The sequence below is a fragment of the Cucumis melo genome, chromosome 10, assembly GCF_025177605.1.
Source record: "Cucumis melo cultivar AY chromosome 10, USDA_Cmelo_AY_1.0, whole genome shotgun sequence".
Classification (NCBI taxonomy): domain Eukaryota; kingdom Viridiplantae; phylum Streptophyta; class Magnoliopsida; order Cucurbitales; family Cucurbitaceae; genus Cucumis; species Cucumis melo.
In genome coordinates, this window is record NC_066866.1 from 1,879,072 (window position 1) to 1,906,655 (window position 27,584).

General features: G+C 33.4%; 4 protein-coding genes across 5 annotated transcripts; all 4 read right to left on the minus strand.

The window, feature by feature from the left end:
* Positions 1-293: 293 nt before the first annotated feature.
* On the minus strand, positions 294-2,071 carry LOC103489261 (protein ASPARTIC PROTEASE IN GUARD CELL 1). The gene has a single exon (XM_008448345.2). It carries the CDS (start codon positions 1,818-1,820, stop codon positions 360-362), a length of 1,461 nt encoding a protein of 486 aa, XP_008446567.2. The 5' UTR covers positions 1,821-2,071; the 3' UTR covers positions 294-359.
* A 1,769-nt stretch (positions 2,072-3,840) lies between these two features.
* LOC103489260 (ATP-dependent Clp protease adapter protein CLPS1, chloroplastic-like) lies at positions 3,841-6,420 on the minus strand. Of its 2 annotated transcripts, none has more exons than XM_008448343.3 (3): positions 6,214-6,420; positions 5,226-5,376; positions 3,841-4,417 (listed from the first exon to the last, which is right to left on the minus strand). In XM_008448343.3, exons 1-3 carry the CDS (start codon positions 6,275-6,277, stop codon positions 4,153-4,155), a joined length of 480 nt encoding a protein of 159 aa, XP_008446565.1. In that variant the 5' UTR covers positions 6,278-6,420; the 3' UTR covers positions 3,841-4,152. The 2 variants fall into 2 exon arrangements, with proteins under 2 accessions (XP_008446565.1, XP_008446566.1); XM_008448344.3 differs by having other exon boundaries at positions 5,226-5,387; positions 6,214-6,404.
* A 2,976-nt stretch (positions 6,421-9,396) lies between these two features.
* On the minus strand, positions 9,397-14,044 carry LOC103489259 (lysine histidine transporter-like 6). Its single transcript, XM_008448342.3, has 9 exons — positions 13,952-14,044; positions 13,670-13,812; positions 13,263-13,477; positions 12,999-13,167; positions 11,083-11,476; positions 10,635-10,740; positions 10,284-10,375; positions 9,831-9,899; positions 9,397-9,671 (listed from the first exon to the last, which is right to left on the minus strand). The coding sequence occupies exons 1-9, from the start codon at positions 13,976-13,978 to the stop codon at positions 9,573-9,575; spliced, it is 1,314 nt and encodes a 437-aa protein (XP_008446564.1). The 5' UTR covers positions 13,979-14,044; the 3' UTR covers positions 9,397-9,572.
* A 1,723-nt stretch (positions 14,045-15,767) lies between these two features.
* LOC103489258 (mediator of RNA polymerase II transcription subunit 25) lies at positions 15,768-26,598 on the minus strand. The gene is made up of 15 exons (XM_008448341.3): positions 26,304-26,598; positions 24,714-24,744; positions 23,639-23,702; positions 22,987-23,117; positions 21,933-22,136; positions 21,757-21,822; positions 21,200-21,410; positions 20,620-20,687; positions 19,693-20,520; positions 18,970-19,023; positions 18,678-18,706; positions 18,337-18,405; positions 18,162-18,246; positions 16,846-16,932; positions 15,768-16,414 (listed from the first exon to the last, which is right to left on the minus strand). The coding sequence occupies exons 1-15, from the start codon at positions 26,399-26,401 to the stop codon at positions 15,908-15,910; spliced, it is 2,532 nt and encodes an 843-aa protein (XP_008446563.1). The 5' UTR covers positions 26,402-26,598; the 3' UTR covers positions 15,768-15,907.
* Between the last annotated feature and the right edge of the window lie 986 nt (positions 26,599-27,584).

Genomic DNA, 27,584 nt, shown 5'->3' on the forward strand with positions numbered 1-27,584 from the left:
TGACCGTTTACCTTTTTTTTTTTCCCAATTCCAATAGATTTTACTCCCAAAAAAATAGAAAAGAAAAAAAGAAAAAAAAAGAAACCTCTCATTAATTGAGCCCCGTAAATCCTAACGGTTATATCAACGCCAATCCCAACCTATTTCCAGTAATACCCCCATGCCATGTCAGAATTTACGACAATTGGCAGTTACCGTTAACCAGTGGTCCATTTCATCATTCTATAGTACAAAAGAAAAGCCACTTGAAAATTCAGCAATTAGCTTAATTAAATAAGGGATTAAGAAAATGGTTAAGAGTTAAGACGACGAGACTTCTATTATTAAAAAAAAAAAAAAAAAAACTATATAATGATTAATTAGCATTTGTTGGGTGAGAACCCAACGAGCGAATTAGAAAGGTCGAAACCGACACGTGTCCCTTGCTGCTGAGCGTTCCCGAGGATTGACAGCGTGGAATCGGTAGGGGCAAAAGCGAAACAAAACGTTCCTTCGGAGTCAACCGGTATGAGGTAATTTTTAGCCGGCAACGGTAACTCATTCCCGTTGGCGAAATGAAACGACACCGTCGGAACTTCAACACTCGACTTCGACGACAAGTCGTAACATGTATCGAACAACGCCACGCCACGTGCGGACTGCAAATCGTGCGTGCTCTTGACGAACGAGTCGCGAAGAACGTTATAAACGGTAGTCTGCAACCGCGTCACGGCGGTGCCGGAGTCGACGATGATCCCGCCGTTACCGTCTTCGCTCATTTGGAACGAAGTCTCGGGAATAGGAAGAACAGTGCCTCCGACGCTCATCCCCGTCAATCCAAGGTAAAAAAACGTGTCTAAATTAGGGTTCCGGTGAAGCGGCGCGGTTACAGCATCGGGAGAAATCGGTGAGTTGAAATCGAGAGTTGAGGTGGAATCAGAGTCACGGTCCACAAGACAGTACGAGAAAGACGAGGCATTGAGCTGCGAAGGAAACGAGAGCGAGCCGCCGCCAAGTCCGAGCAATCCGGCAGCGCCGATGAACAAACCCTCATTGTTATGGCCGCAGCCAATGGCAATGTTTCTGAGAGAAGTCGAGCCGAGAGTAACGGTTTCAGTAACGAAATCGCCAACGGTGTAAGAGCCATCGCCGTAAGAGACTTCGTAGAGACAAGTACCATTCCGGCACTCTGAAACATCGAGCGATTTGCATTGCTCTGTTTCACAAGACAAAGATGTGAAAGAAGCAGAGGAAGTCGGTTCAAAAATTGGATCGGTTTGCTCGTAACATTCAGCACAAGGAGCACATTGTACCCAACTTACATCACTGCCAGTATCAAGCACCATGTAAACCGGACTCGGCGGCCTACCGATTCCAACTCGGGAGAAATACTCACCACTCCCCTGACTCGCCCCTGACACAATCGGACTCTCGAAATCCTCAGCCCCAAATTGCGAACCACCACCATCACCATTCCCGAGAGGTTCAAGATCTGTTCCCGTAATTCCTCGAATGGCTAGATCTATCCTAGCAGTCAAGGATTTGACTCGAGCAGAGTCGCGCTTCAGTCTGGATAATGTGAGGGATTTGTAGTCACTGTGCGAAGTTTTCATAACAGAAATCCTGGAATTCAACTGTAGAGACAAGGAAGATGAATCAGAGACTGTAATTTCATCTGGGGTTGAAGATTTCGGCTCCATGGCAAAGATCTGTTGAGTTCTCTGAATGGAAGCAGCCACATCGAGCACGGAGGTTCTGGGGGTCGGAGGTAAGGTCCGGCAGAGGAAGGCGGAGAAAGAGGAGAAGAGAAGAGAGAGAAGGAAGAGAGAAATGATGGCCATTGAAAGGGAGGATAAAGAAAAGGGTAGGAATGGTGGAGAAGAGAAAAGAGAGGAGGTGAAGTATTTAAGAGAGAAGAAGAGAAGCGGTGAGTGTCATTTAGTTTCACTTCACGACAAGGGCGTTCGAACTTTGAAGAGAAAGAAAGAAGATGAAAGGATTTTGAAGGGATAGAAAGAAAGAAGAAGATGCTTTGAATGAATGAAGCTAATGCACGGGTGGGACATGACCCCTAAATTATGTTAAGTTTAGGGATTTTATTTTATTATACTATATAATATAGTTTCATACTTTAATATATATGTGTGTATATATATTGTGACAATTAGAATGGTATTTATGGCTTTTAATTTGGCTAAATTACAAAGATGCCCTCAAGCTTTGTTCAAGAAATACCTATATATCTTTGAATGTTGTAGTATCAATCTCCTAATATTTTCTAAGCGTTTCAAAGTTTAAAAAGCTATTGTTTTGAATGTTTTGAATTTGTTATCAAGTTTGGTTTGTAAATCGAGGTCCAAGGGTGATGTGTTTTGGAGGGGCTTTGGGGGAACATCTTGAAACCTTAGTTATATTCCTATTTACCTTTGTTATTCACGATTTGGGCCATAGGACTTGTGAACCAAGAAACACCTCTTACTCTATGACGTAATATTACTTTCTAATAATAAACTAGTTCCCTCTGCATGTAGATGTAGATAAAACATTGTTACGATAATCTTCATGTCCAAAAAAGAATATTGGAATAGAACAATGTGGTAACGTTTGTCTTAAGTTAGTATACACTAATCCAAATTTTAGTTTACATCCAACATTTCATTGAATGATTTCTAAAATAGTTTGGACATGTTTATAAAAGAAGGGTAGATTATATTATAGAAAAAAACGGAGGTGTTCTCAAAGAATTATCCAATAAAATTTTGTCATATAACCAATATAAAGAACAGATATATATAAATTAGGTGTAATCTAAACTATACTTAATCATTTTCGTACATTACATTATTTATCTATCTATATATGTATATATTGAAAAATAAGAAAAATTGTATATAGTTAAGTAAAGTTGGGATGATTTAATTGAGTGGTGGGGTAAAGTTGTGATGTTTTGAAAGAGAGGAAAGTGGGGTATAGGGAGGGAACATTTGTGTGTCAAAAGGTGGGACTTAAATAATTCACTGTTGAAATCAGTAAACAGTGTGCACTTTAAGAATAATGTTGTTTGTTTGAATGAGAATGAATTCAATTCAATAGCCCACTTCTTTATTAATTCCAATGTTTTTAAAGTGTTTGAGCTAAGCTATCATTTTGTTAAAAGTGTCTCTATCTACTTATTTCATTATACTGCCCAACTTTGCCTTTTATCTTTCATGTCTATTTATTTCGTTCCTCAAGACTTATTTTCAATTTCGTAATTATAGTCTCACCTTGGATCAAACTTAAACTATATTTAGTTTATCCTTAACCTAGCACGATAAGTGCAACAGTAACAACTATTTGTGAAACTCAAAAATTAAATTATATGGACTAAATTGAAACTACAAATCTTATATATAACATTTTATAGATGTTCTTTCATTTTTCTTTTTTGTCCTTAGGTAAAGTATTTCTTTTAGACTTGATATGTTTGAGATATTTTGAACCAAAAATAAAATAAAAGTGTGCTTGACATATTTTAAAATTTAGAATTTAAAATTAAAAAGTGCATTTTATAATTAGTGATCTAAAAATAAACATTCTTTAAAGAACGTAACCGCAAAAATGAGTTTAGCTCAATGATCATTTACCTTCTCATCGAATGTTCGATCACCTATCTTCACTATTGTTGTAATAAAGAAACATGAAACTATAGGCTAACATTTGACTTGTCTAAACAAAGTTCACTTTCATATCTATCGATTACTACTCGATTATGTTCACTTGCAATGAAGTATTGTGTTTACCGAGCATAAATATATATTTGATTTTATGTCAAGTTACAAAGAGTAGGATGCAGCATATTGAGATCACACGAACAAAACATTTGCAAATTTCTATGTTATATTTATCATCAACCTTTGGGGAAGGTTTTCCTATACAATTCTCCCGCACGTACCTTTTTATGTTAAAAGAAACACAATTAAAATAATCAAAGAAGGAAGACAAAGCAAAGTTTTTCTACTCTCAAAACAAACAAAATATCAAAGGAGTTCCAATACTCTACTTACATACCAGTTTCCTTTCTTCTTCCTTCTTCATTTCTTTCCTCTCTTTTTTAATGCCAACCCATCTTCATCCTTTCAGTTATGAAGACAAGCTTGAACACATGAATGTATATTCCAATGAAGAAAGGTCTTAACAGCATCCACCACTAGCAGGTTCAATTGAACTTAACAGCCCGTTGCCTCTAAGTTGCATGCAGTGTTCTTCAGCATCAGCCTGAGCACAGATGATTACCAGTGACAAGCCATTGTAGTGAGCTTCTTGCATGATGTTAACTGCATTGTCAAGCGTCATTCCCGGGATGACTTTCATGAGTACTTGAACTACGTATTCTCGTTTATTGAAGTCGTCGTTATGCAAAATGACACGATAAGGTGGTGTCATTTTCCTTGATCTCCTGAACAATTTCGTTGATAGGGATTGATTAGTTCCATATCTGTTGTTTTGTTCTATGAGAAAGAACTATTCAACAGAGAACAATTAAGTCAGAGCGTTCACAAAGAATGAAGTTGTACAATGAAACATTCAAAGTTAACTTCAACATCTGCTAATAACCAGAAGTCTGTCTAAGTTGCAAGAACTTAGCTAATTGGTTTCATTTGTATAAACAAAAAACAAAAAGTAAGTGATTTCATCGGTGGCAATTAAGGCTCATGGCCACTCCTTTCTTCCTCTTTACTAAACACTGCAATTTTTTAATGCTCATCCTTCTGAATATTCAGAAAGCAAACGTCAATGTATTAAGTTTCAGTTGATGACAGATTGCCAGTTGGTTAAGCTACAAGAACAAAGACCAACTCCAAAATGAATGCTGTATTTTCCTATAAATGAAGATGCTTTGGTTTCGGTTTTCCCACGCAAAGGTCAACATGGCATAGGTGACATTGTCTCAAAAATCATCCGAAGTATTGCAATGGCAAAACAAAGTGATTTATACAATACATGTAAAGTTATTTGCAAAAAGCAAACAAATGAAAAATAAAGAGATGCATTGAGTAAGAGCAATAGTCCTGACTTAGAATTCAAATTGTAAAGATCAGTGAACACTATCTAACCGTTGATTTTCGGATGACCCTACATCAGACTCTGTCCATCTCTTTAATGTCTTTAACTGGTATACTTTATTCTTTCTTTCTCCCCTTTTCTAGTTCAGTATATAGTAGTAGACTTTTCAAGACATTACCGTACGGTCTAATGTTTAATACCTCATATCAAACTCTGATTCCCTTCCAGGAGTTGCTTTCTCAATAACAGGTCTCTCCAACAACCCTCCTCCTCTTCCTGCTGTTGCTGCTGATTTAACAACCGACGCACCAAAGTTAAAGCATAACCCTTTACACATAGAGCTTCTGTCCCCTGAAATTAAACTTTTATAAGAAGCTAATATTATCCATTGCCAATCCAATCATAGTGCTGCGCTTTGAAAAATAAGATAAAGTCGCAAAATGGGAAGGAAGAATCTAATGATAAAAATATAAAGCAAAGGAATCAATAAAGTAAGAAAAAGTAATCTCAATCTTCAAAAGAATAGAAAGTAGATTAATCCATTGGTAGGCAGAAACAATGGAGCTTCCAACGTGATTGACAACTAAGCCGTATGCAAAAGAGAATTTGGAATTCCGCCAAAGCAAAGCATATAAAGAAAAGTACAATGGGGAAAAACTATAGAATAGCTACAAGATGAGAAATTGAAGTGGGATATTATATGCTAGGAAGCTTATAGACCACACTAGGACCCAAAAAAAAGAGATCGATTCTTCTATAAATCTAGCATAAGGAAGACGCCACGTAACAGAAGACTCTAGAAAAATGGGATATAATCCATTCAATATATCCCCATACACAGAAAATTCTTTTTCCACATAAAATATTGCACGTTTTGTCCCCGCTATCAAAATATTCCAATTCGCCCAATAGAAACAGATAAGCATGGTAGAAGGGCACAGGCATAACAACTTCAGAGATCAATTGGGATCATCAAATATCTTGGTAAAGGCTACAAAACTTATTCCGACGTCAACTTTAGTCGAGCTTAAAGTTTACAGCACAGAATTAAAGTCAAACCGAATCGGAAAATGAAATAGATGAGAAAGATGATGTATATGGGCTTTCTCGAGGAATCAATAATGGCGGATCAAAATCAGCAAAACCCATGATGATTTAACGATTATTGAAGAAAAATAGCAGTAGTACCTGGTTTGGGGTTGAAGACATGATTGGGTGAGACAGCTAATTTCCCACAAATCGCAATCTCCATGACTTCTTCTCCTTTCTATCTGGAACGGAAAATCAGCTCCGATGGAAAATAATTTGTCTGATTTTTCTAAAGATTTAAAATTTCGCTCGGACAAGCGAAGTGGAGTGATTGGTTTTTACTGGGACGAAGGAGGAAAGACGGAATGGAGATTTCAAGAAAGACGACGTTTTGATAGTTAAAAGTAAAATGGGCCTTCAAACTTCTTCGGCACTACAGCCCATAAACATGGGCCTTTAGGCCATTCGTTGACAAAAAATAATAATAAAATTAAAGGAAATTAAATTGTAGTTTACTTTATTTTTTATTTATCAACAATAGTAATAAAAATGGATTTTTTAAAAATTATAAGTGCCTTAATTTAGTTATTAAGGTATTAAATGTGATGTAATAATTAAAAGAAAACCATCATTTTTCTTTTATTTTCATATAAGAGTATTTATATAATGATTATCATTATCTTACTATATTTTTATTTATATGTGGTACAAAACATAATTTTTTTTCATTAATAAAAGTCAAATTACAAATATAACCATTGGATTCAACGTATAAGCATACATTGTAATATATTTAAAAAAAAATTACAAATTCTATCGAACTCTATTATTAAAAGATCAACTATAGACTTTAAACAAATTCTTATTTTGTAAGCCTAAAAAAAACTAATTCTTATTTTGTCTTTATAGAGTTATATGGATGGGAAGTTGTCTAGGTTCAAGTGAGTAATTTGTATGGAATAACGTCATGCAGTTCATCACCATAATCAAGTATCAATAATTAAAGTAAAAATATGCATTATCTCTTTATCATGGTCTAATTTAGCACTAAGTAATCCACTTGTAAAATATTCTAATTAATTGATTACATGTCCACTTATCAAACACCAATTACTAAAATCATTAGATAAACAATAACACCATGACATTACAGTTAACCACTTATAAAGTTTTCTAGTACTGTTGAAAATTTTGTATAGTACTGTAGAAATATATCACATATTTTATTTAATTAATGTTTTGTAGTTTTACTTTTATATATAAATAATCTTTTAAAACTTAGTGAATTCTACGTTAAAGACATGAAAAAAAAATATGAAATGAATGAATAAATACGTCTGTTGTATAAGAATTTTTGGAACCAATCACAAATTGCCACATCATTTACTAAAATAATTATATTTGAGATTAACTAAAAATTGACATGTGTCCCAAATTAAATTTAAAGACAAATTAGACAATTCTAATGATGTCACGTGTCTTTATTATGACAATTGGGTCAAATTAATTATTAAATATTATTTAGTTAGGCTAAAATTCAATTGAGTCAAAAAAATAAGCTTAATTTAGCCTAAAATAAAATATGACCCAAATCCATTTGATTAAGCCCATGGGTATGGTCCATGGACCCAGAACAAGCTCAAGTCCATAAAAGCCCACCAGGGAACTCTATAAATAGAGGAGTTCTCTCTATTTGTAGGGGTTGGAAATTTTTGACAGGTCTAGAGAGGATTCTCCCAAGAGATAAAAGTCTCCTCAACTCCTGAAGTCAAAGATCAAAGTTCTTTGAAGATACAAACTTTCTTCCAAGACTCCAACTTCAAGAACACCCTCAAAGATTGAAGCTTCTTTGAAGATACAAACTTTCTTCCAAGACTCCAACTTCAAGAATACCCTCAAAGATTGAAGCTCCTTTGAAGATACAAGCTTTCTTCCAAATCTTCAACTTTAAGAACACCTTCGAAGATTGAAGCTCCTTTGAAGATCCAAGCTTTCTTTCAAGTCTCCAACTTCAAGAACACCTTCAAAGATTGAAGCTCCTTTGAAGATCCAAGCTTTCTTCCAAGTCTTCAACTTCAAGAACTCGAAGATTGAAGTTTCTTCGAAGATACAAGCTTTCTTCCAAGACTCCAACTTCAAGTGCTTCGCTTCCTCAAATCAAGCGTAAGCATCCAGACGAGAGAGAATCAGATGATCAAATTCTAGAGATCGAAACACATCGCATCAAATCAACATAAATACAAAATCAACATAAGTTCAACTCCACGAATCAAATTTCTTCGAAAATCTCGTGTGAACAACGTCCATGAGCTTTGGTTAATTAGGGGATGTTTTGTAATTCAATTATTAAAAATGTTTTCTTAAAATTTGGTGGGGGCAATATATATTATTACTAAATATTAATATTTTGTAAAAGATAATTTAGTTGAAATGAATTAAATTAATAATTGGTGTTGATAGAATTTGTAACATTAATTAATCCTTTTTACAATATTATTATTATATTATAATGAAAGAAATATTTGTTAAAAACTTTATGTAAACATCTTTTGACCAATGTTACAATTGTCAATGCATGGAAGTAATGTTTTTCTTTCATTCTTTTTCTCTAATGCCTACAAAAGTCTTCTTCGTTATTATAAATAATTTTAAATTTTAGTTCAAGAAGTGATTTTATATATATATATATATATATATATATATATATATATATATATATTATGTTACAACGTAAAATAAAAAATTAAGCGAGTATAAAAGTCTTCAATAAATTATTTTGCTTTTTATTGGTAAAATTCTTCTTTACGAGAAGAGAAAAGTACTATTTGGATAATTTTATTTTATTATAGTTATTAAAAGAAAGTAAAAATTAAATGAAATTTCTTACTATTAATTATTTTATGGATTATTGATCTTGAAATTAAAGTACATATGTTTAGATTCTAACAGCCTCCATCAAATGTTTTCTTTTTCAAACAAAAAACACAAGACAAAAATCAAAATCATTCAAACATAAATAAGATAATTTAAGAAAAAAAAATAGAAAAGAAAAAGACAAATACAAGTTCAATCTATGGAGTAAGTAAGAAAAACATTTCACTCACTGACAAATGAAAGTTAAATAGTGGGAAAATTCAAAACATAAACATGACAAAATCACAATAATTGAAAAAAAAAATGTAGAAAAAGGGTGTGTTTGGTGTTTTTGATTTCAAAATATATTTGTTTAGTACTTAAACTTTAAGAATAATTTCTTCCTTTTTTTTAATGTTGACAGGATATCTCAAATTGAATATAATAATTAAGAAGAAAAAGGGAGGAAAAGAGATTAGAGGAAAAAAATAAAAGGAAGAAAAACAAAAGATCAAATTATTATTTTTAATTTCATATCAATATCTAAGACAATAATAATAAATTACTCGTGGGTCTTTTAAACCTACTCTTAAAATTAGAAAACTAAAATAGTACATTATAAAATTTTAGAGATGGAAGAAACGTTTTTAGTTTTTCTATACTTTTTAAGTATAGAAAGTGTAAGTGGAAGCATCGGTTATGATATTGCGGAGGCCACCGACGGTGGAAGCCAACATTATGAAGACTCCAACACATATACTTGCCTGTGATAATTAAGTAACTGTATGTTAATTCTTTGCAAAAGTAAACAAATAATAATTACCACATCCTTAATTAATAATAATTAATGAATAATACTCTAATGAGTATGAAGAATTTTTGTTTTGACAAAGAAATATATATGTATGTATGTATGTACATACCCAGTTGATGAGCCAATTCCAACTGTATCTCTTTGGCTTCTTGATGACTAGCCACATTATACTTGGAAGCTGCCATTAATTAATTAATTTAGAATTAAAAATAGGAAAGATTATAAAAAGTAAAATACACATTGTATATTACCCTAAACAAAAAAAAAAAAATGAAGTTTCATATTAAAATTAGTTAGCAATGAGACGACCTAAACCATGAGTAGGTCGTGCAACTTTTCTAGTGGACTATGTCTATGTTTATTTTCTATTGTATAAGTGTTGTTATCTCTATCGTTATTTGTTACCTAAATCAAAATAGTGTACATCTTTGGAGTGATTATCATAACTCACAATCTATATTTATATTGAATAGAATAACTAAACTAAAAAATGCTTCAAATAACAAATTAAATTATGAATTAATCTTGAATCTATAAAAAGAGGAAGAGATAGAAATGTTACAAAGTATGAAGTGGGAGCAAAACCGAAGCCACCGAAGAATCCCAACAGATCTCCGAAGAATGGAAAGGTTACACCAATAAATATTGTAAATGCTGGAAAAGAAAAACATTGGCTAGTTAATTAATACTTTAAGATTCAACTTTGGTTAATTTAATGATTTGGTCATCCATATAGTTTCAAATTTTTCGATTTTTTAATCCGACGAATTAAAAAAGTTTAGCTCCAACTTGTTTGATAAGTGTGAAATCATCCATTCCACTATCGTTGTACTTATAAAATATCTCGTTTAATAATTTGTTTTTTGTTCTTCTTTTCTTTCAAGTGTTTGTTTTATGTAGGAGTTAAACTCACCAACATAAGCCGATCGAGTGATAAATCTAAGACAAAATCCATCACGAAAGTTGAATCTCTTCCTTATCATCCTCTCCAACATATCAAATACAGGCATCGCATACACCTATTCGATACACGGTAAAATTTAAAATTAATGCACATAATTATATATAATATTTTTACGTTTCCATGAATTTGATATGATATAAGAGGTTTGATATGATATAAAGATGATTTTTGTGCGACATTCGAAACATAAAGATAAACATCAAAATATTACTAATATAAATAATAAAATATTTATTTATTAATTTAAATTTATTTTGAAAAATTCTTTGTTTTATAATTTTTTTTTAAAAAATTGATATTCTCGTTGCATCGTAGTAAACTTTAAAAAGATAAGGTAGAATTAGGTAACATGTTTAGAACGGTTATGAAAGGGAGTGTTAACGATAAGTTTTCGAACCTGGTAGCTGCCAATTACATGAACAACAACCATAAGATTAGCAGAGGCAATGAGCCATGCAGGTTTCTTGAGGTTCAAAAGAACATTGTCTTCAACATCTTGACCAAAAGCCCAGTATCCAATCAAAGCCACCGGAAAATAGCAGATGGCGTTGATGAAATAAGCCCCCACCGCCCCTTTCCACATAGGAACTCTTGACGGCTTCTCCGGTGTCGACGGTATGGTGGCCTGAATCTCCAAGACCACCGCGTGCCCAGCAAATGCGAACGAGATTTGACCTAACGCATTGAACACTCTAAACAATGAATCTTCCACACTGGTTTCCTTGTACGCATAGCTCACGTTCTCGATTCGGCCTCGGCTCAAGCTCCCCACCCATGCAATCGTCGAGTAGCTGCAACCAAATCAATCCATATCGTCATTACTTGGATTATTATTAATGAGTTTAAGATTGAATGGTTAATAAAAATTGCAACATTATTTAATAAAAGAGTATAAATTTAATGATAAAAGTTGAAAGTTTAGCTTAAAATTACTTATCTAAAGATAAAGACAATAGAATGCTTGACTTTATTGGAGGATATTTTCTTACTATGATAAATAGAAAAATATACCCTAATTGAATAACTTAATCATCCTTTATTAGCCAAAGTTACTTTAATCTAATCTACTACTGGAATTTATTGCAGTCTATGTCAAATATATTGAAAAACCAATCTTTTAGTTTACCCTATGTCTAATTAAAGCTTGCTTCTTTTTTTTTTTTTTTTTTTTTTTTAAACTTGTCTTTATTGCTTTGGTTTATTTTATTTTGGAGAAAGAACTTTCCATCCTTCCCTTTATTTGTTCTTTCAAAAGATTAGACACATGTCTTCTTTTATTAGCCATTGAGTGAAAAAAGGGAAGCAATTAGCTCCTCGTTTTATCTCAAAGTCAACAACTTTCCACTCATTTTTCTTACCTAACTGTCGATTTTTGACCCAAAAAAAAATTAATCTTTTCATTTTACTCTACTTTTTACAATTTTGCATCTCTAATACAAACTTAATAACTCTATCATGTTAACCTCAAACTTATTAGCTCGACTTGAGTGAAATGCTATTTTAGTTTAAAAATTAGACATATAAATAGTTGTGTTATAAGATTTATTCATTTAATGAAAAATTAAAATTTTCTCTAATCCTTCCTTACTTCTATGTTGTTCACACTGTATAGTTGCCATACTTGCCAGTTTTATACCTTAAATGTATAAGAGAAACATGACAAAAAAGGAAAAGAAGAAAAAAAACCTTTTTGTATTATGTAATTATTCAAGGTATATCGATTTTCTAACCATATATTAAGGGACAACGACAATGTAATGATTCATCTTTTTATGAGTGGAGAAGAGAGAAGAGAACATGAGAACATCTTTTTTCTTCAACAGCAGTTAAAAACTTATTGTTGTTAGTATAGAATTGATGTTATAAAAAACTAAAGAAACGATTTATTGTTTTATTTATTTAATTTTTATTCATTTATACTATTTTATAGAGCAAAGTTTTGGTTCCTTTTTTTCTTCTCCATCATCTTTACTTTAATGTTTGTTCTATCAAAAGATACTACTTGTCTTTTCTCTTCTCTTTCCTTCAACTTTTTAATACTTCAAAAGGTATCAGAAAATTTTTTGCTTTTAAATGTTTGAGAAATTCTTGGACTCACAACAGAAGTTTGAAAGAAATAAGAATAAAGGTAGCAGAGATATCAAACACAGCTTTAAGAACATTTTGAAATAATCTTTAGAATAAAAAAACAAGATTTTTTCAGATCTATAAATGTTGAATTAATGGAACATATTCTGTGAAATAAAGTGAGACATAGGTTTCTTCTTCTTTTAGTTTTAAAATAATAAACATGCTTAACATTATTTTTTTTACCTTAGAGACATAATGGCAGCTGCAAGAGAAACACCAGCAACAGAATTGAAATTTGGAAGTTGAGAAAGAAAGAAATGGATTGAACCAAATATCAGAATCCAATAGGATTGTTTCACTTCAAAGCAGTTTACACAAGCCATCTCCATGAACTTCTTCATGCACTTCCCTCCTGTAATTTCAAGTACATGTCGATACTTTCATACCATATATATATATATTTTTATGAGTGAGACAGTTCGTCGACGTTGATATGTAGAACCTTACCTGTAACCATATACACTATGTCGCAACCGACTTGGACGATGAGTTGTTGTGGCAGCACAATCCAAGGACCAAGTTTTTCGCCAAAAGCATATCGACCGAGGTCGATATATCGATCGAAACGAGTCCCCGCTACGCATTCATGGAGCTGAATCATCTGCCACATGGTGTTTAGAGTCATGCACCATGATACAAACAAGACCATTGTTCCTGGACCCCTGATCAAGCCATAGAGAAACCAGAAAAGGTGAGGAGAGAAATTTTATGTATATTTGTCGTAATTTATTAGCTTAAACAGCAAAGTTCTGCATGTCAAAGACTTTTAATTTAAAGATACTCGTATGATAGTTTAATCTTAGGCTAAAGTTAATGTAAGCTTTTTGAGTTTTAGCTGTGATTTTTAACATTACCATCCCAAGTAAGCCATAGCGTAGGGAAGACTGAGAACGCCTGCACCTATCATGGCGGTGACAGAATGAAAGGTGGCATACCACCACTTGGCTCGCCGTGTCGGGTCTTCCCCCTTCCATTTTTGGTCAACATCAAGAGTTTCCTGAGAAGATGAGAGAGTTAACTAAAATGAAAACAGAATGTATAATAACAGTTAAGGGGAAAAAACAAACAAACAGAGGAATTAAGGCCAAATATAGCCATAGCCATTTGGACATGGTAATTGTTGATCAAGGCTTCACCTTAGGAGGTTGAGAAGTAGAAACCATGTTTGAAATAAATGTTGAGATGGAACCCAAAAACAAAGACAAAGTTGAAAGTGCTTTGAAATTGGTGTCTCTCAAAACAATGGAAACCCAAATATAAATAGTGGGTGAGGAGTCAATTGTTGGGTGGAATAGACAATAAAATAATTAATTAACCCTAACCCAACACTTTAATCTCGCTTTATACTTGATTCCTTGTTCTAAGGCCATTTAAGAGGAGGAAAAAGACAAAGGAAATAAGTTAAAGTTGACTTTGTATTAGAGTTAATGAATGTATTTATGTTATATTAGTTATTTTTCTTTCGTTCTTACACTTGTACTACATGTGGCTAGTTATATGCATTTGTTGTCAAGCTATAGAAACAAGCAAGTTATTTACTCAAGAGACAATATATATATATCTCTACTGTAACATTATCAACTTCCAACATAAATTCTCATAAATTTGTTTTTGATTTTCGCTCGAAACATCTCGTACCAAATTGTATGCTAATTGTTCTCGTTTGTTTTATTTCCAACGATATTTCAAAATTTTAAAAGTGGTTTTTATTTTTATTTTTTTGTTTTGTTATCTACTTTTAGATATGTTATATCATATTATTTAGAATAATTGGAGTGATGTAAAGCAGTGAAAGCTACATGTGGCTCTCCTTTATTTGTGCAATTATTGATCATATTATATGAAGAGTCCTCTCTGCCTCTCTTTTTGAGTTCTTTCAAAGAACAAAGTAAGAGGGGTCCTAAAAAATGAGAACGAATAATCAAGATGAAGATTTTGAATCAAGTGACTGGAATTACATTCTCGTCCTTCTTGGTTTTTTTTTTCTCCCTCAAACACTTAGAAACACCCAACTTAATAAGAAAGAAATAAGTGTCACATGTTAGATTCTACTATAAAGCTCCCTTTCTTCTCTCTCTCAATTATGGACAAGTACTAATTCTATCGATCGATGCATGAGAGAGAAATTTAAATAAGGTATTTCAAATTCATATTTATCGACGATGATTACAAAGTAGTTACATTGTGTAAATGTTTTCCTCTTTGAAAAGTTTCGCGTTGGATGTGGAATGACGTATGAATGATGTAAAAACAAGGATGGCTTATGGTTGTTGAGAATTGTTAATCCTCTCGACAATAATTGTAATTTTTTTCTTTTAAGTGGGAAGGCATTAGTGAAAGAAAGTATGATTAAAGTTGGAGGATGGTGGCTGCGTTTTAAAGTTTAAGTGGGGTTAGGGGTATCAAATTTCCAATTTTAATGTATTCCTAAAAGACTTGAAGCAGAAACATGACTGCTTGGGGACTTCTCACCACAAAAAAGTAGACCCATTTTTTTTTTTCATGTTGTCAGCAACTTGTGTGTGATTATGAGCATGTAATAACAAAAAAACATCACATTGTAACTAAAGAAAGGAAATTATAATGGTAAAAAGTTAAAAACAAGAAGAGTTGTTGCAATTATAATTGACCACTGACAATAAAGATCTGACATCAATGTCCAAAATTATCATTCAATATCAATTATTAACTTGCAACTAATAATTAATCAACACTGCATCATACTAACATTTTAGTTTTGAATACTGTTTGTTAATATCGAGAATTTTTTACGGACATTGAGACGAGTAGCCCAAACATGGTTTTAAGTTTGTCCAAAACAAGGAGTCAATTAACCCCTTTACGTGGGGTGAGAAGAAATTGAACGTCTAATTTTCAGGTATATAATACAAGCACTATATAACTATATTAATTAAGTTAGAGTTATTTTGGCCAAACAACTTCTGTTAAGTGTTACTGGAACCACTGTGTCATATATACATAAACTCACTATAAAACAACATAATTACACTAAATCGATTAAAAAATTGTTTATTAATACCAAGATTCCCAACAAAACCAATAGACTTAAGAGGTAAATTAGAATGTTCAAATCAACCCATAAAGTTTCCAGCAGACATGTTAGATTGACCCTGGGAAGAGACTTGTCCCTGTGAAACTAACTGAGATCGCCCTCCTTGGACATAAGATTGACTCATTCCACCCGCGACCATTTGTTGCTGTTGTTGCTGCATTTGTGGAATCTGCTGCTGGCTTTGAAGCTGTGACAGTTGTGGTTGCTGCTGGCTTTGAAGCTGTGATAATTGTGTTTGCTGCTGCTGCTGCTGCTGCTGCTGTTGTATTTGAGGAAGCTGTGACTGCTGCTGCTGTTGCTGCTGTTGCTGTTGTTGCATATGAGGAAGTTGTGGCTGTTGTTGTTGCTGCTGCTGCTGCTGCTGTTGCTGCATCTGAGGAAGTTGATGTTGTTGCAACTGAGAAAGTTGATGTTGCTGTTGCTGTTGAAGTTGCTGTTGCATTTGTTGTTGTTGCATTTGTTGTTGTTGCATTTGATGCTGCTGTTGCTGTTGACTGGATATTTGAGGCTTAAACACAACCATATCCTGATTGATTCAGAAAGTCCCAAAACTATCAAATACCAATAATTCCATAATAGGATAGCATTTGAGGAATTTGGAAACCCTAAAAGATGACAACCTCGATTGAAATCAAATCAAAAGGTTAAGTCTACAATTCTTGATTTTCTTGGGTGGTCAAGTCAAACAGGCACACTCGTACATATTCAAGCAAGAAAAAAGAAATGCAAATGATTTAATTGACTGTGTTTGTGAATGCCTTAATTTTTGCTTATATAAATAGAGAATGTCAAAAAAGAATGGTGTTACTACCCTTTCAAAAAAAGAAAAAAACGGACATCTGCGATTTGTGGGTAATGTACTTACCTTGAAACGAATTCTCACCATTTATTTAAAGCAAACAAGAAAGAATACTAGTACTAATACTAACTATCCTTTGTAGCTAAAAAATATCTTACCCCAGGAAAAAGCATCCCTATCAAGCGGCAAGCTTTATCAGAAACGGATAGCAGTAAAGTCTGAGATGGTAACTGGATGACTGCACACTGGAAAAGAACAAGAAGCAGCTCAACATAAGACAAGTAACCACTCGAGAAATAAATTAGGATGTGGATTCAAAATGAAATACAGATTACTAGAGTTAAAAGGAACAGAAAATCCTGCAAGCACAAGGATTTGCATGTAGTACAAGACCATAAAATCATGCTTAGTAGTATACATTCAACACATGTGCAAAAAATGCTCAAGGAAATACTTCGCCGTTAATACTTAAATGGCATAACTTAAATGTAGCACTTGTATCAGTTAACACTCGTATCAGAAACGGCTGAAGATCAATAATTCAGATGGCTTGATTCCAATTTTTTATACGATCTTTTGATTGGTGAAGCTCCTATGTATATCGTTGCTTTGGTTACATAATCCCAAATGCTTTGGTTATGCATAATACCTATTCGTTTTGAACTCATGGAGCTCCAGTTCCCGTATGTAGTACCTTAGATTTGCAAGAAACCTTTTGGATGAGATTTTAGAATGGATCTATCTAAGTTGACGACTCTCTTCATTCTGCCTTCAAACATTTTTGAGATAGACGGCTTTGGTTGGTAGATAAATCCGGGAGTTTCACTTTCACTTACTACTTGCCTTTATGGACGTGTTCAACAAAAGCATCCATATTCGTTTAGGCCAGTCTTACACTTACTAACATCATTTTAACTAAAAAGAGGGGCAACTCAGAGAAAATACTAATTAAGCAGCAAAAAAAAGCTCAACTTATTAATTTAGATTTCTAATTTCTGCATGTGCAGTAGGAATACTTTTAATCAATTTGTATTTGTGAGTTTTGGCAAAAAAGGACGCCTTTATGTTTTTGGATACTATTGTTTTGTTTCAGTGTCCGCAAAGAGAAATAGTGGGGGTGGGGAGGGAATCATAGCATCTTCTTGATCCCGCAACACCACGTTGCCATTGTTCCCCTTATATAACCAACAAGACAAAGCAAAGAAACTCTCCACTCAGCCCTTTCCACATAAATTAACCGTTCACATATAAAGAAAGAGAAAATAACCAAATTACAATTGTATTTCGATGTATGATGTAGATCTGACAATTTTGAGAAGAAAAAGGTTCCTGCTCAAATTGAACAATGATGTGTATCTATATTGGAGATGGAAACAAGAATCCCAACGTTCTAAAAGAAAGCACATAAACTTATTAAAGTTGTTTAGAAAAAAAGAAGAAAAAGAAGAAGAAACCAAAAACGTAGACAACTTACAAGTTTCTTTTCTTGAAGCTGACCAAGAAATCCATGCTGATTCATAGCTCGGAAAACAAGAAAGTCAGCTTTTCCAACATATTGCCTACATTCAAATACAAAAAAACTTGACCTACTTTTAATTAAGCTGAAAAAAAATGAGAAATTACTATAATCCCACTAAGAAAAAAATTACTTGTTATTCATGTGATCTTGTGAGATAAGCCGAACTATTTGCATTGTCTGCGGCCAGTTTGCAGCAAGCCTATAAAAATAGAAGATAGATGGATAACTCCACTTCAACGAAAAAGTTTGAACTGATCACACACACACACACGTAAATGTTAGATAAAGTCAACAAAATCCCAAGAGGGAGGGAGAAGTATGCAGAAATGGTTCATAAATTTCTAAAAAATGCCTTAATGAGTTAAATATAAATGGATCATAAATCTTTTTATAAGAATCTCATATATATTACTAAAAGGTGCCAAACATATGAAAGGTTAAGTATAAAACTCAGAGCCATAGTCCACTTACTTGTCAGAAGCTGAAGCACTCCTGTAACCCTGATAGAAACAACTAAATCAGTTAAGCATAAATGTATGACTTGACATCGTGGTAAGAGAAAACATAATTTTCTAATCACTTTAAAACCTTTCAATGTATAATCCTTTGAAATAACCAGACTGACAAAGAAGGATGTAATTATAATATAACGTCGTGCTTTTTTCAACCAGAGATAAATTTGAAAGAAAGTGTAGTAATATGGTACTAAGAAAATAAAAAATCGACTTTTACTAGAATTACTAGCGGATGATTAGAAACATACTTCCATTCTTGTAATAAAAACAGGCTGGCCTTGTCTCTGACCAGATAGATTTCCCTGCATTGCCATGCACAAACAATGTTTAAGATAATTTTCATCCCACAAAATTAAACTTCTAATTTCTACTTAGAAAGAACAGTGCTATCAATTATTCCAAGTAATCAATCTTTTTAAACAAATTGAACCAAGGAAGATGATGGTTAACATCATCAGAAGAAAACATACAACTGTAAAGTAATCCAATCTAGTATGGAAATTAGGAATAAACGAAAATTCTATGTAACCAACATTTTTACTCGGACCTTTTTCCTAGCAAGTAACACAAAACATCACACATACCTTCAAAAAGAATTTAACGGGTAATGAAGAAACTAGAAGCACATTGGGGAAACCAAGTGATCACAACAAAATAAAATTTATGTTGTCCAACAAAATTTATATTTCACATGTTTGATAAAATGGCAAGTGTAAACTCAATTTAACCTTAAATTCTTAATACCACACTTCTTTATCCTATAACATAATAGAACAAAACACACGCACCCACAATATGCTTCTTCGCATTGATTTCTTATATGAGGGAGATACAATAGCTCGATCAAACACTAGAAAGAGAAGAAAAATCTTTTATATGCTTAGAAGTTAGAAGACAGAATAGTTCAACTTTTTAGTGGATACATTATCATGGCTATCACGTAAACACACACAGGCACATTCACAACATACCTCCCAAAATTTCACGTATTTGGATTGTGCTTGTTGCAAAGCACCTGCTGAATGCTGTGGTAAAGGCATGTTAGCTGCTGCATTGTTCACGCCAAGTGAATGCATCCCATTTTGAACTTGTTGAGGCATTCCTGGAGTAGGAATCATCGTACCATTTCCAGAAGAAACACCAGGTTGGGTTAGGTTGCTCATAACATTTTGGCTCACGCCAATTCCACTTTGTACCACTTGTGTCCCAGCAAGATTTCCTTGGCTAATCCCAGGTACTGATTGACTCACACTAACACTACCTTGGAGATTTCCTACTGCTTGTGAAGTGGCAATATTTGGATTTCCAGAAATATTGTTATTTCCTGAAGTAAGTGAACTTATACCTGAGTTCGGTGCAACCTGTGAGAGTGTTGAAGACCCATTTATTGATGTCATGCCCGATTGACCAGATGAAAATACATTTTGTGCAGCAGGCACAGATGATCCCATTCCACTGGATATCATATTGGATACATGCATGGCTATTGGGGTTTGACCCATAGATGGAAGTCCTATGGAAGTTCCTCCATTTAATGCTGCAGTGCTCATCACTCGTGCTTGAGAAATATTATTCAGAATGCTAACATTAGCAGGACCCAAGGACCGTACAGGCTGTGGAACACCATTCACTAGAGGTTTAAGATCTTGTGTGTTCTCATTATTTGTGATCATCTCCTGAGAAGAAAGTGGTGAAGAAGTCTGCAAGCTAGGGACTCCCTGTGAAGCTGCACGAACAACCGATGGCATATGTGGTGGATATCCAGATCCATTTGTCATAGAAGTAACAGTATTTGGTTCCTGAACAGAATTATGGTGGATCATGATTCAAGTTGGAAGGATATCATAAAAGCCAAGTTTCTTCAATAAAAATTAAGAATAAAAGGAAATGACTCTTACAACTTTCACAGTAGCAGGAGGGCCATTAGTAACAGAAACGGGCTGCCGGTTAATGATAGGTCCATTTACTGGGATAGATGAAAGAGAAATGCAAGTGTCAAACACTTGTTGCAAATATTCACATGAACTTTTTTATATAGCCAAAGAACTCTCAACTTAACAAGAGTTGGAATGGATAACTTTTCCAATCCTTTCTATTAAGAAGAATAAAAGAACCAAAGAAGCAGCAAAAATATTCATTGATAACATGAAATAGGGGAAAACCCCAAGCACCTAAAGGTGATTACAAAAAAAGCGCCAATTGGCAACTAAGACCGATAAGCTAAAATTCTTAAAAAGGCGTCCAATTTTACACCAATAAAACCAAACTGAAATACGATATGTTTCACCCCCCTCAAAATTGATATCTTTAAGCATTAGTCTCTATTAATTTATTTAGTGATAAATTTTGTGTCATAAGAATCTAAATCCACCTAGTTCGAATTATGCCTCAAATACCAGATCTAAATGTAAATTAGTATACTTCAGAGTTTATGCATCTAATGTACAGGATCAGACAGATAAGCTAATGAGTGGGGACCTGATGGAGTAGTGGTAGGAGGTGGTCCAGTAACAGGCACAACAGGAGATATGTCCATTTTCACAGGACTCTGGTTTGCAGGTAAACTAGTAATTCCAGGACGACTTAAAGCTGCACGAGCCTCCACAAAATTTTCAGAGATCAAAACAAGGTATGAGGGGGTTTTAACATTATCGATAGGTGGATCTGCTGCCCGTGGGTTGCGTTTTCCCTTCATCAAACAGTGGAGCAGTCAGTACAAATATTTACAAATGAGACCATCAATGCTGTTATTAATTCCAATTACAATCCCCCATTATAACCTGCTGAAAATTTCACTCAAGTGCTCCTCAACAATTAAAACCCAGAATATTTGAGGGATTAGAAATTGAACTAGCAATGACAGCATGCCAGAGGTCCAGACTTCATCATTTAAAAATTACTAGAAGAAATTTGGAGCATTCAAGAAATATGTATCTAAATGATAGATTCAGAGAAGTTGCAATTTACAAGGGAAAAGTCTCTGTTTCATGTACACATGTGAGAGGAAGAAAGCTTGAGTAGACATTCCTACTTACAGCAGTGTAAATTGCTCTGAGCTTTGGAAGCTGTTTCGGACAAATAACTGACAGAGATATGAAGCACTGCATGAAAAGATGGTTTAGTTACTTAGTTACCTTACTATCTGAAGCACTTGCGGGAAAGAAAAATAACTTTCTTTAGCTTGAAAAAATTCAAATCATGTGATGTGAACCTGAGAAAATGATTTAGCAACTGTTTCAGCATAAGATTGAGAGCTCCCTGGTTCAACATTGTCGTGTTGTTCCAAATTTTGCACTGCTGGTCTATATACTGGCGTTGGCAGGGGATAAGGATTACTTGCAGCAATAAGAATACAGTGCTTCTGCATATCCATAGTTTGTTGATTTTGGCCACCATTTGGCTGAGTTGGGAACATCTAGATAGAAATTATCATGCAAGAGAAATCATAAGGGATCTATTTGTAGTCAATTGGATATAAAGTCATGCTCTATTTCTTTCATGAGAACAAAAAATTATAACTGATAAATAGCAAAAGAATATTAGAACAGCAAACCAAACTTAATTGCATAGGTAGTTTTGCATTGCCCTGTATGCCATTTCCAAGTATGGCCTTTTTTGCATAACAAATGAAACAATTCCATTAAAATATAAACAAACAATAAATGCACACACACGTGCTCACACACATACACACATATAATAAATAATAAAAAACAGCCAAACCCATGCACAGAGATCACAAAAATGTTTAACCCATCCCAAGCTAATTAAAGTTCATAGCACACACCTTCAACTGAAAACCAACTAATTCAAATCAAACAAAGATAAAAACAAGACTCGTGATCATAAAATTACTTAAAATAGTTACGTCATCAAACTCCTTGAACAACAACTCAGGAATTTGGACATCTAAAGCTCCTGATAATTGGCCTTTGCTTATATTTCCGAACTTGCTTGGTTTAAAGAATTCCACAACTGTTCCTGTATCTTTAAAAATATCTCATTGCATGATTACAATTTGAAGAGTTAATTCATGACATGGTGAGGGAAGAGAGCAAAAGTCAAACCATCTAGAACACCATCAGTATTTTAGAAAGAAGATAGGGATTCGAGTCTTTAGTATATAAATATTTAGACAAAGAAAGATGAGAAGTTCACGGATGAAAATTAATCATATAGTCATACACTATAGTAAGAAATGATGAGGAGATAAAACACCATAAAATAGTTAGACTAACAAGATCAGAGAGCAAGAAAATGCATACCATTAGTGCTTCAGCCAGCCCTTCAGCTATTGCAGCGTCACTGAAACCACCACCAGAAAAGGGAATAGCTGAAAGCCATTGCATAAAAATGTCAACATCTCTTGTCCACCCAGTCCGCTGTACTAGACATCCTGAAAAAAGAAAAGTTAAAATAAAAGAGGGTGGACATATTCAGCATCACGTCACATGCTAAATTTCCAGCAAAACTAACCAAACATTCCACACGCACTTTGTCTACTGAAAGTGACTAGTTTCATTCTTGTAACATTGTGTGTGTGTGCACCATCTATGTCCAGTACTTCTTCTGTTCCTCGGGGTCAGAGGTTTGGACGAGGATAACAAAACATTCTCCAATTGAACTCTAGTTTAGTTAATACATAAGCTATATGTAAAGGTCTAGAAAAACTTTGAATTTTGAAAGTATAAGGGGCACACAAAAGACAAGTGGAGGACTTAATCCAGAAAGTTATCCATATAAAACATTGAACGTGATAATATCATGCCCAAAATCTATCAGTAACCATTTCGTTATCACATTTAGCTACACAACATAAGAGCATAAGAGCAAACATAATGCTGTGGTGCTGGAAAATAAATACTCAACATAAGAGCACAAACATAATGTATCAGGAAAAATAAGCTCCTTACGAACCACAATATGATCCATGAGTATGAAACGTGACCAGAGAGAACTCAACATTAGAGGTTGGTGGTTTCTGCATTCCAAAAGTAGAGAACATCATTACATGGTGTGATTGAATGAAAGTGAATACCAAGTTCACATACTAGAAAATTCACAAGATTGTACTCTGCTCAGAACCAAGCATAAGATGTGATTATTAAATAACGTGACTTTAATAACTAGAAATGGTTTCATATTTCTAATTAAATTTGGAATGAGAAAAATATTATATGGATGTGATCATATAATCTGTCTCAATGTTTCTTATAAATGAATAAATAAATAAATATTTCACTTATACTTTTAAGTTTTAATCAATGAAAACTTAAACGTCAATAATACTTGTAGCCTTGAAAATTGAAATGGCTAAATTAGTAAGCTAAAAGTTCACAAGGCTATATTTGTAATTGTGACCTTTGAAATTGAATTAACTAGAATTCTAAAAAAGTTGAAATGGCTAGATTTTTGTGGAAAGCTGTTTCGAAAATATTTGTTGATTTTGTTTTCAAAACTGCTAAAAATTATGTATCATTGATTCGTAAGAGTTCATATTACTGAAGAACTAGAAACCACTGTTCTTGAGGACATGATTTGGAAAGGAAACAACCACTTATTTATTTATTTTATTTTATTTATTTATTTTTTTTTTTTTTTGAGAAATAGACATCAACAAGAACACTCTAAAAGGAAACAAGAAAAGGGAGAAAAAAATGTTTAAACCCCAATTATCAAAATGCATTTTTAAAGAGCTGTAACAACAGAAAACTAAAATCTTTTACCTACATTTACACCAAGTAAGCATATAATATTATTAAATTATCACATGTCTCAATAGAAAAATCATCTTTTACCATAAACCCTACAAATGATGAAGGCCTCAATTTTGAAGTCTTCAAAAAAAAAATCCAGTATCAACATGGAGGTACCATGTATCAATGTAAATGGAAGGACCATATATCACTTCCAGTATTCCTACAACAATATAATTATTCCATGCATGAAGTGGTAGAGAATATTTAGCCTTCTCAAAAAGAAAGAAGCATACCTGCCCAGTTAATTCATTTCCACAGAAAGATCTGCACAAATAGAAAGATTTTATCATATCCTTAACATGAGATGTAAGCTTTTATAGTTTTCAAATGGCACCGTAAAGATAAAACCTTCAGCACCGTTTAGATCGATGGTAGGTGTCTGATGGTGTATTCTACAACATCCTACGTGCTTTCTTTCATTGTATGAATTACACAAGTTTATTTCACAGAATGCTAAAGTAACTCAAGTACTATTTTGCATTGTTTTTTCTGAAAATCTCATTTAGATTCTTAAGACTTGCAGACCTTTGAGAGTTGAAATACATGAATTCTTTTACTAAACCAAATTTGTGTTCTCTTTGTTTCATTTATTTGATATCAGCTACGTTGTCTGTGGTGAGGGACCCTCCTAAAAATACAAAACAAGAGTGGTGGAGAGCTAAACTTGTCACTACTTTACTCAATTTGGAATCCACCTCTTAGTAGCCTACTCTACTGTATCAAGTCGCATCAGCCAAAATGAACAGAAATAAGCCTCCTCTCATTGCAGAACATTGCCTAACCCATTATGAAAAACACAGATTGAAAGAAGACCTAGCTGGAAAGAACTAATGTCCAAAACTTCCAATCTTCAACCCAACAGCTAATTGAGAGGAAACAAGCAATAAGAGGAGTTCTTGTGCCTGACTATGAATATGACTCTAGGTTGCCGTTTACCAACTCTCAGTATGCCGGATCGACAAATCTGTGACACTAATTGGTAGAAGTGATATCTCAACTAGAGAGGAAGTGAGAAGGGCTAAAAAGGAACCTGGAACTATGCTGTATCCAAAAATGTAAGAAATAACATGCAGTTTCGATTAAAGGGAGGCAGAGAGACTGCCAATAGAAAGGGGAAGGGATAATCTTGTGAACTAAAAGTATGGAAGAAAAATTGCATCCCCAATTATGAAAAAAAATAGATCACAGAGTTAATAAACTAAAACAACGTGGTATCTCCAGACACTTTCGATGTCAGTAATGGAACTTCACTCCTCACTCGTAAACAAATTCTGAAATATTGAAAGAGAAAACAATTGCCAACCAAATGTTGGAAACGTTGGATGAACGTTGGTATATAAGTGAATATAACTATCTTTGTTGCTATGAGGCCTTTGAAATGAAACCGAAAGCAAAACCACGAAAGTTTATGCCTAAAGCGATCCTATCACACTATTCCCAAGAAATGTGGGGAGTCGTTGTTCCTGACACCAAAATCAATGTGTACGCAGATCGTATAATATGGTAACAAATTGTGAGTTCTACAACCTGGGGTATGATAGGGTTTCGGGTTCTTAAGTGCGATTTTCAAATTGGGGGGGAAAAATCAACACACTGATTATGATCGTTCACATAATAGCCCCATTCACTATCACAATTAGAACCTATTGACGAATCAAGAAACAGAAAAATCACTGTAGACATTCCAGAAAATCTTTAAGAACAAACAATAACATAAGAAAGACATACAGTTAAGAAAATTTACTACACTTTTCTCATTCGAACAAGAAATTAGAAAAACAAAGAGGAAGGAAATGATAAAAAGTGATGGGCTATAGGAATACCTAACGATCTTTTCAATGTAATCCGAAACGACGGTTTGCCAGAAGGGACCCATGGCTGCGGTACCTTCAACGACCACTATCAACTGCTTATCTGCCATGGAATGACTCAGTAGCTATGTGTTGAAGGCTTAAGAGAAAAGAAAAGCAATCGAATGTGGGAGTTTGAGGTGTATGAGGCTATGATTATGGTTTCAATTCCGGGAAGATGAAAGAGTGTGGGGAAATCATAAAAAGTGGAAAGATGATGCGAAATTCCTGAAGTGGCTTTCCTTACCAACGCTGCTACAACTTCTTTTGCCTCCTTAATATTATATATATAATTGGAACCCACAAGGAGTTGTAGTAAATTTCGGTTAACGCCTTTAGAAAAAAAACAAAAATATAAAAGAAAAAAAAAATTAGTTATTTTAATTTTAAATAGCATAAGTGCTGAAATTACTTTTTGTCGTAATTTATATTTTATTATATTTAAAATAATATATATATATATATTCAAATAACAAAAAATCATAAAAAATATAAGATAAAATATCTACACTCGAAAAATTAATCGTAGTAAATTTTGTCTTAGTTTTATTTTATATAATGAGAATAGTTCGTCAATTTTTTCTATTTTTAAATAAAACCCTAAAGCCACTTTTGATTTTCGCTTTTATCATTTTACTATCTTTATATTTTGTAAAGGTCCCCTCTCATATATTTTATGTTGATAAAAGTTTTATGAAAAGAAAAAACGACTAACTATTTAGAGATACGACAAAAAAAGTAATTAATAAACTTCTATCGACCTTATTCGATAATAGTTTTCTATCATATAAACGAAAAATTTCTATATGTCTTTTATATATATGTATATATCTATAAGTGTTTGAACCAACTTATCCACAACTCAACTAATCTTACAAAACAACTTGTCTAATCCTACAATATTGAGTATGAAGATAACTCTATGAAATTATTTCATAGATAGTTTCCCATCATAGATTAAAAGTATATACTTTTACTATTGGTACGATAGTTTAGCACGTAACCCTTTTTAAAATAATGGTATATTTTATATTTTTGTTGGAAGAAATTATTTGTTTAATATACTAATAATGGGTCCTTTTCAAAATAATAAATGTTGACTTTTTGTTGTACAAATAAAAGAAAAAAAACACGCACGTATTAGAAGGAAAATATGTAGCAAGTACCGACACAAAACACATATCAAACGCTTCTAAGAAATAACATGGGATCAACTTAAAAGAATAACCCAACAAAATATGACATTTAGAATGG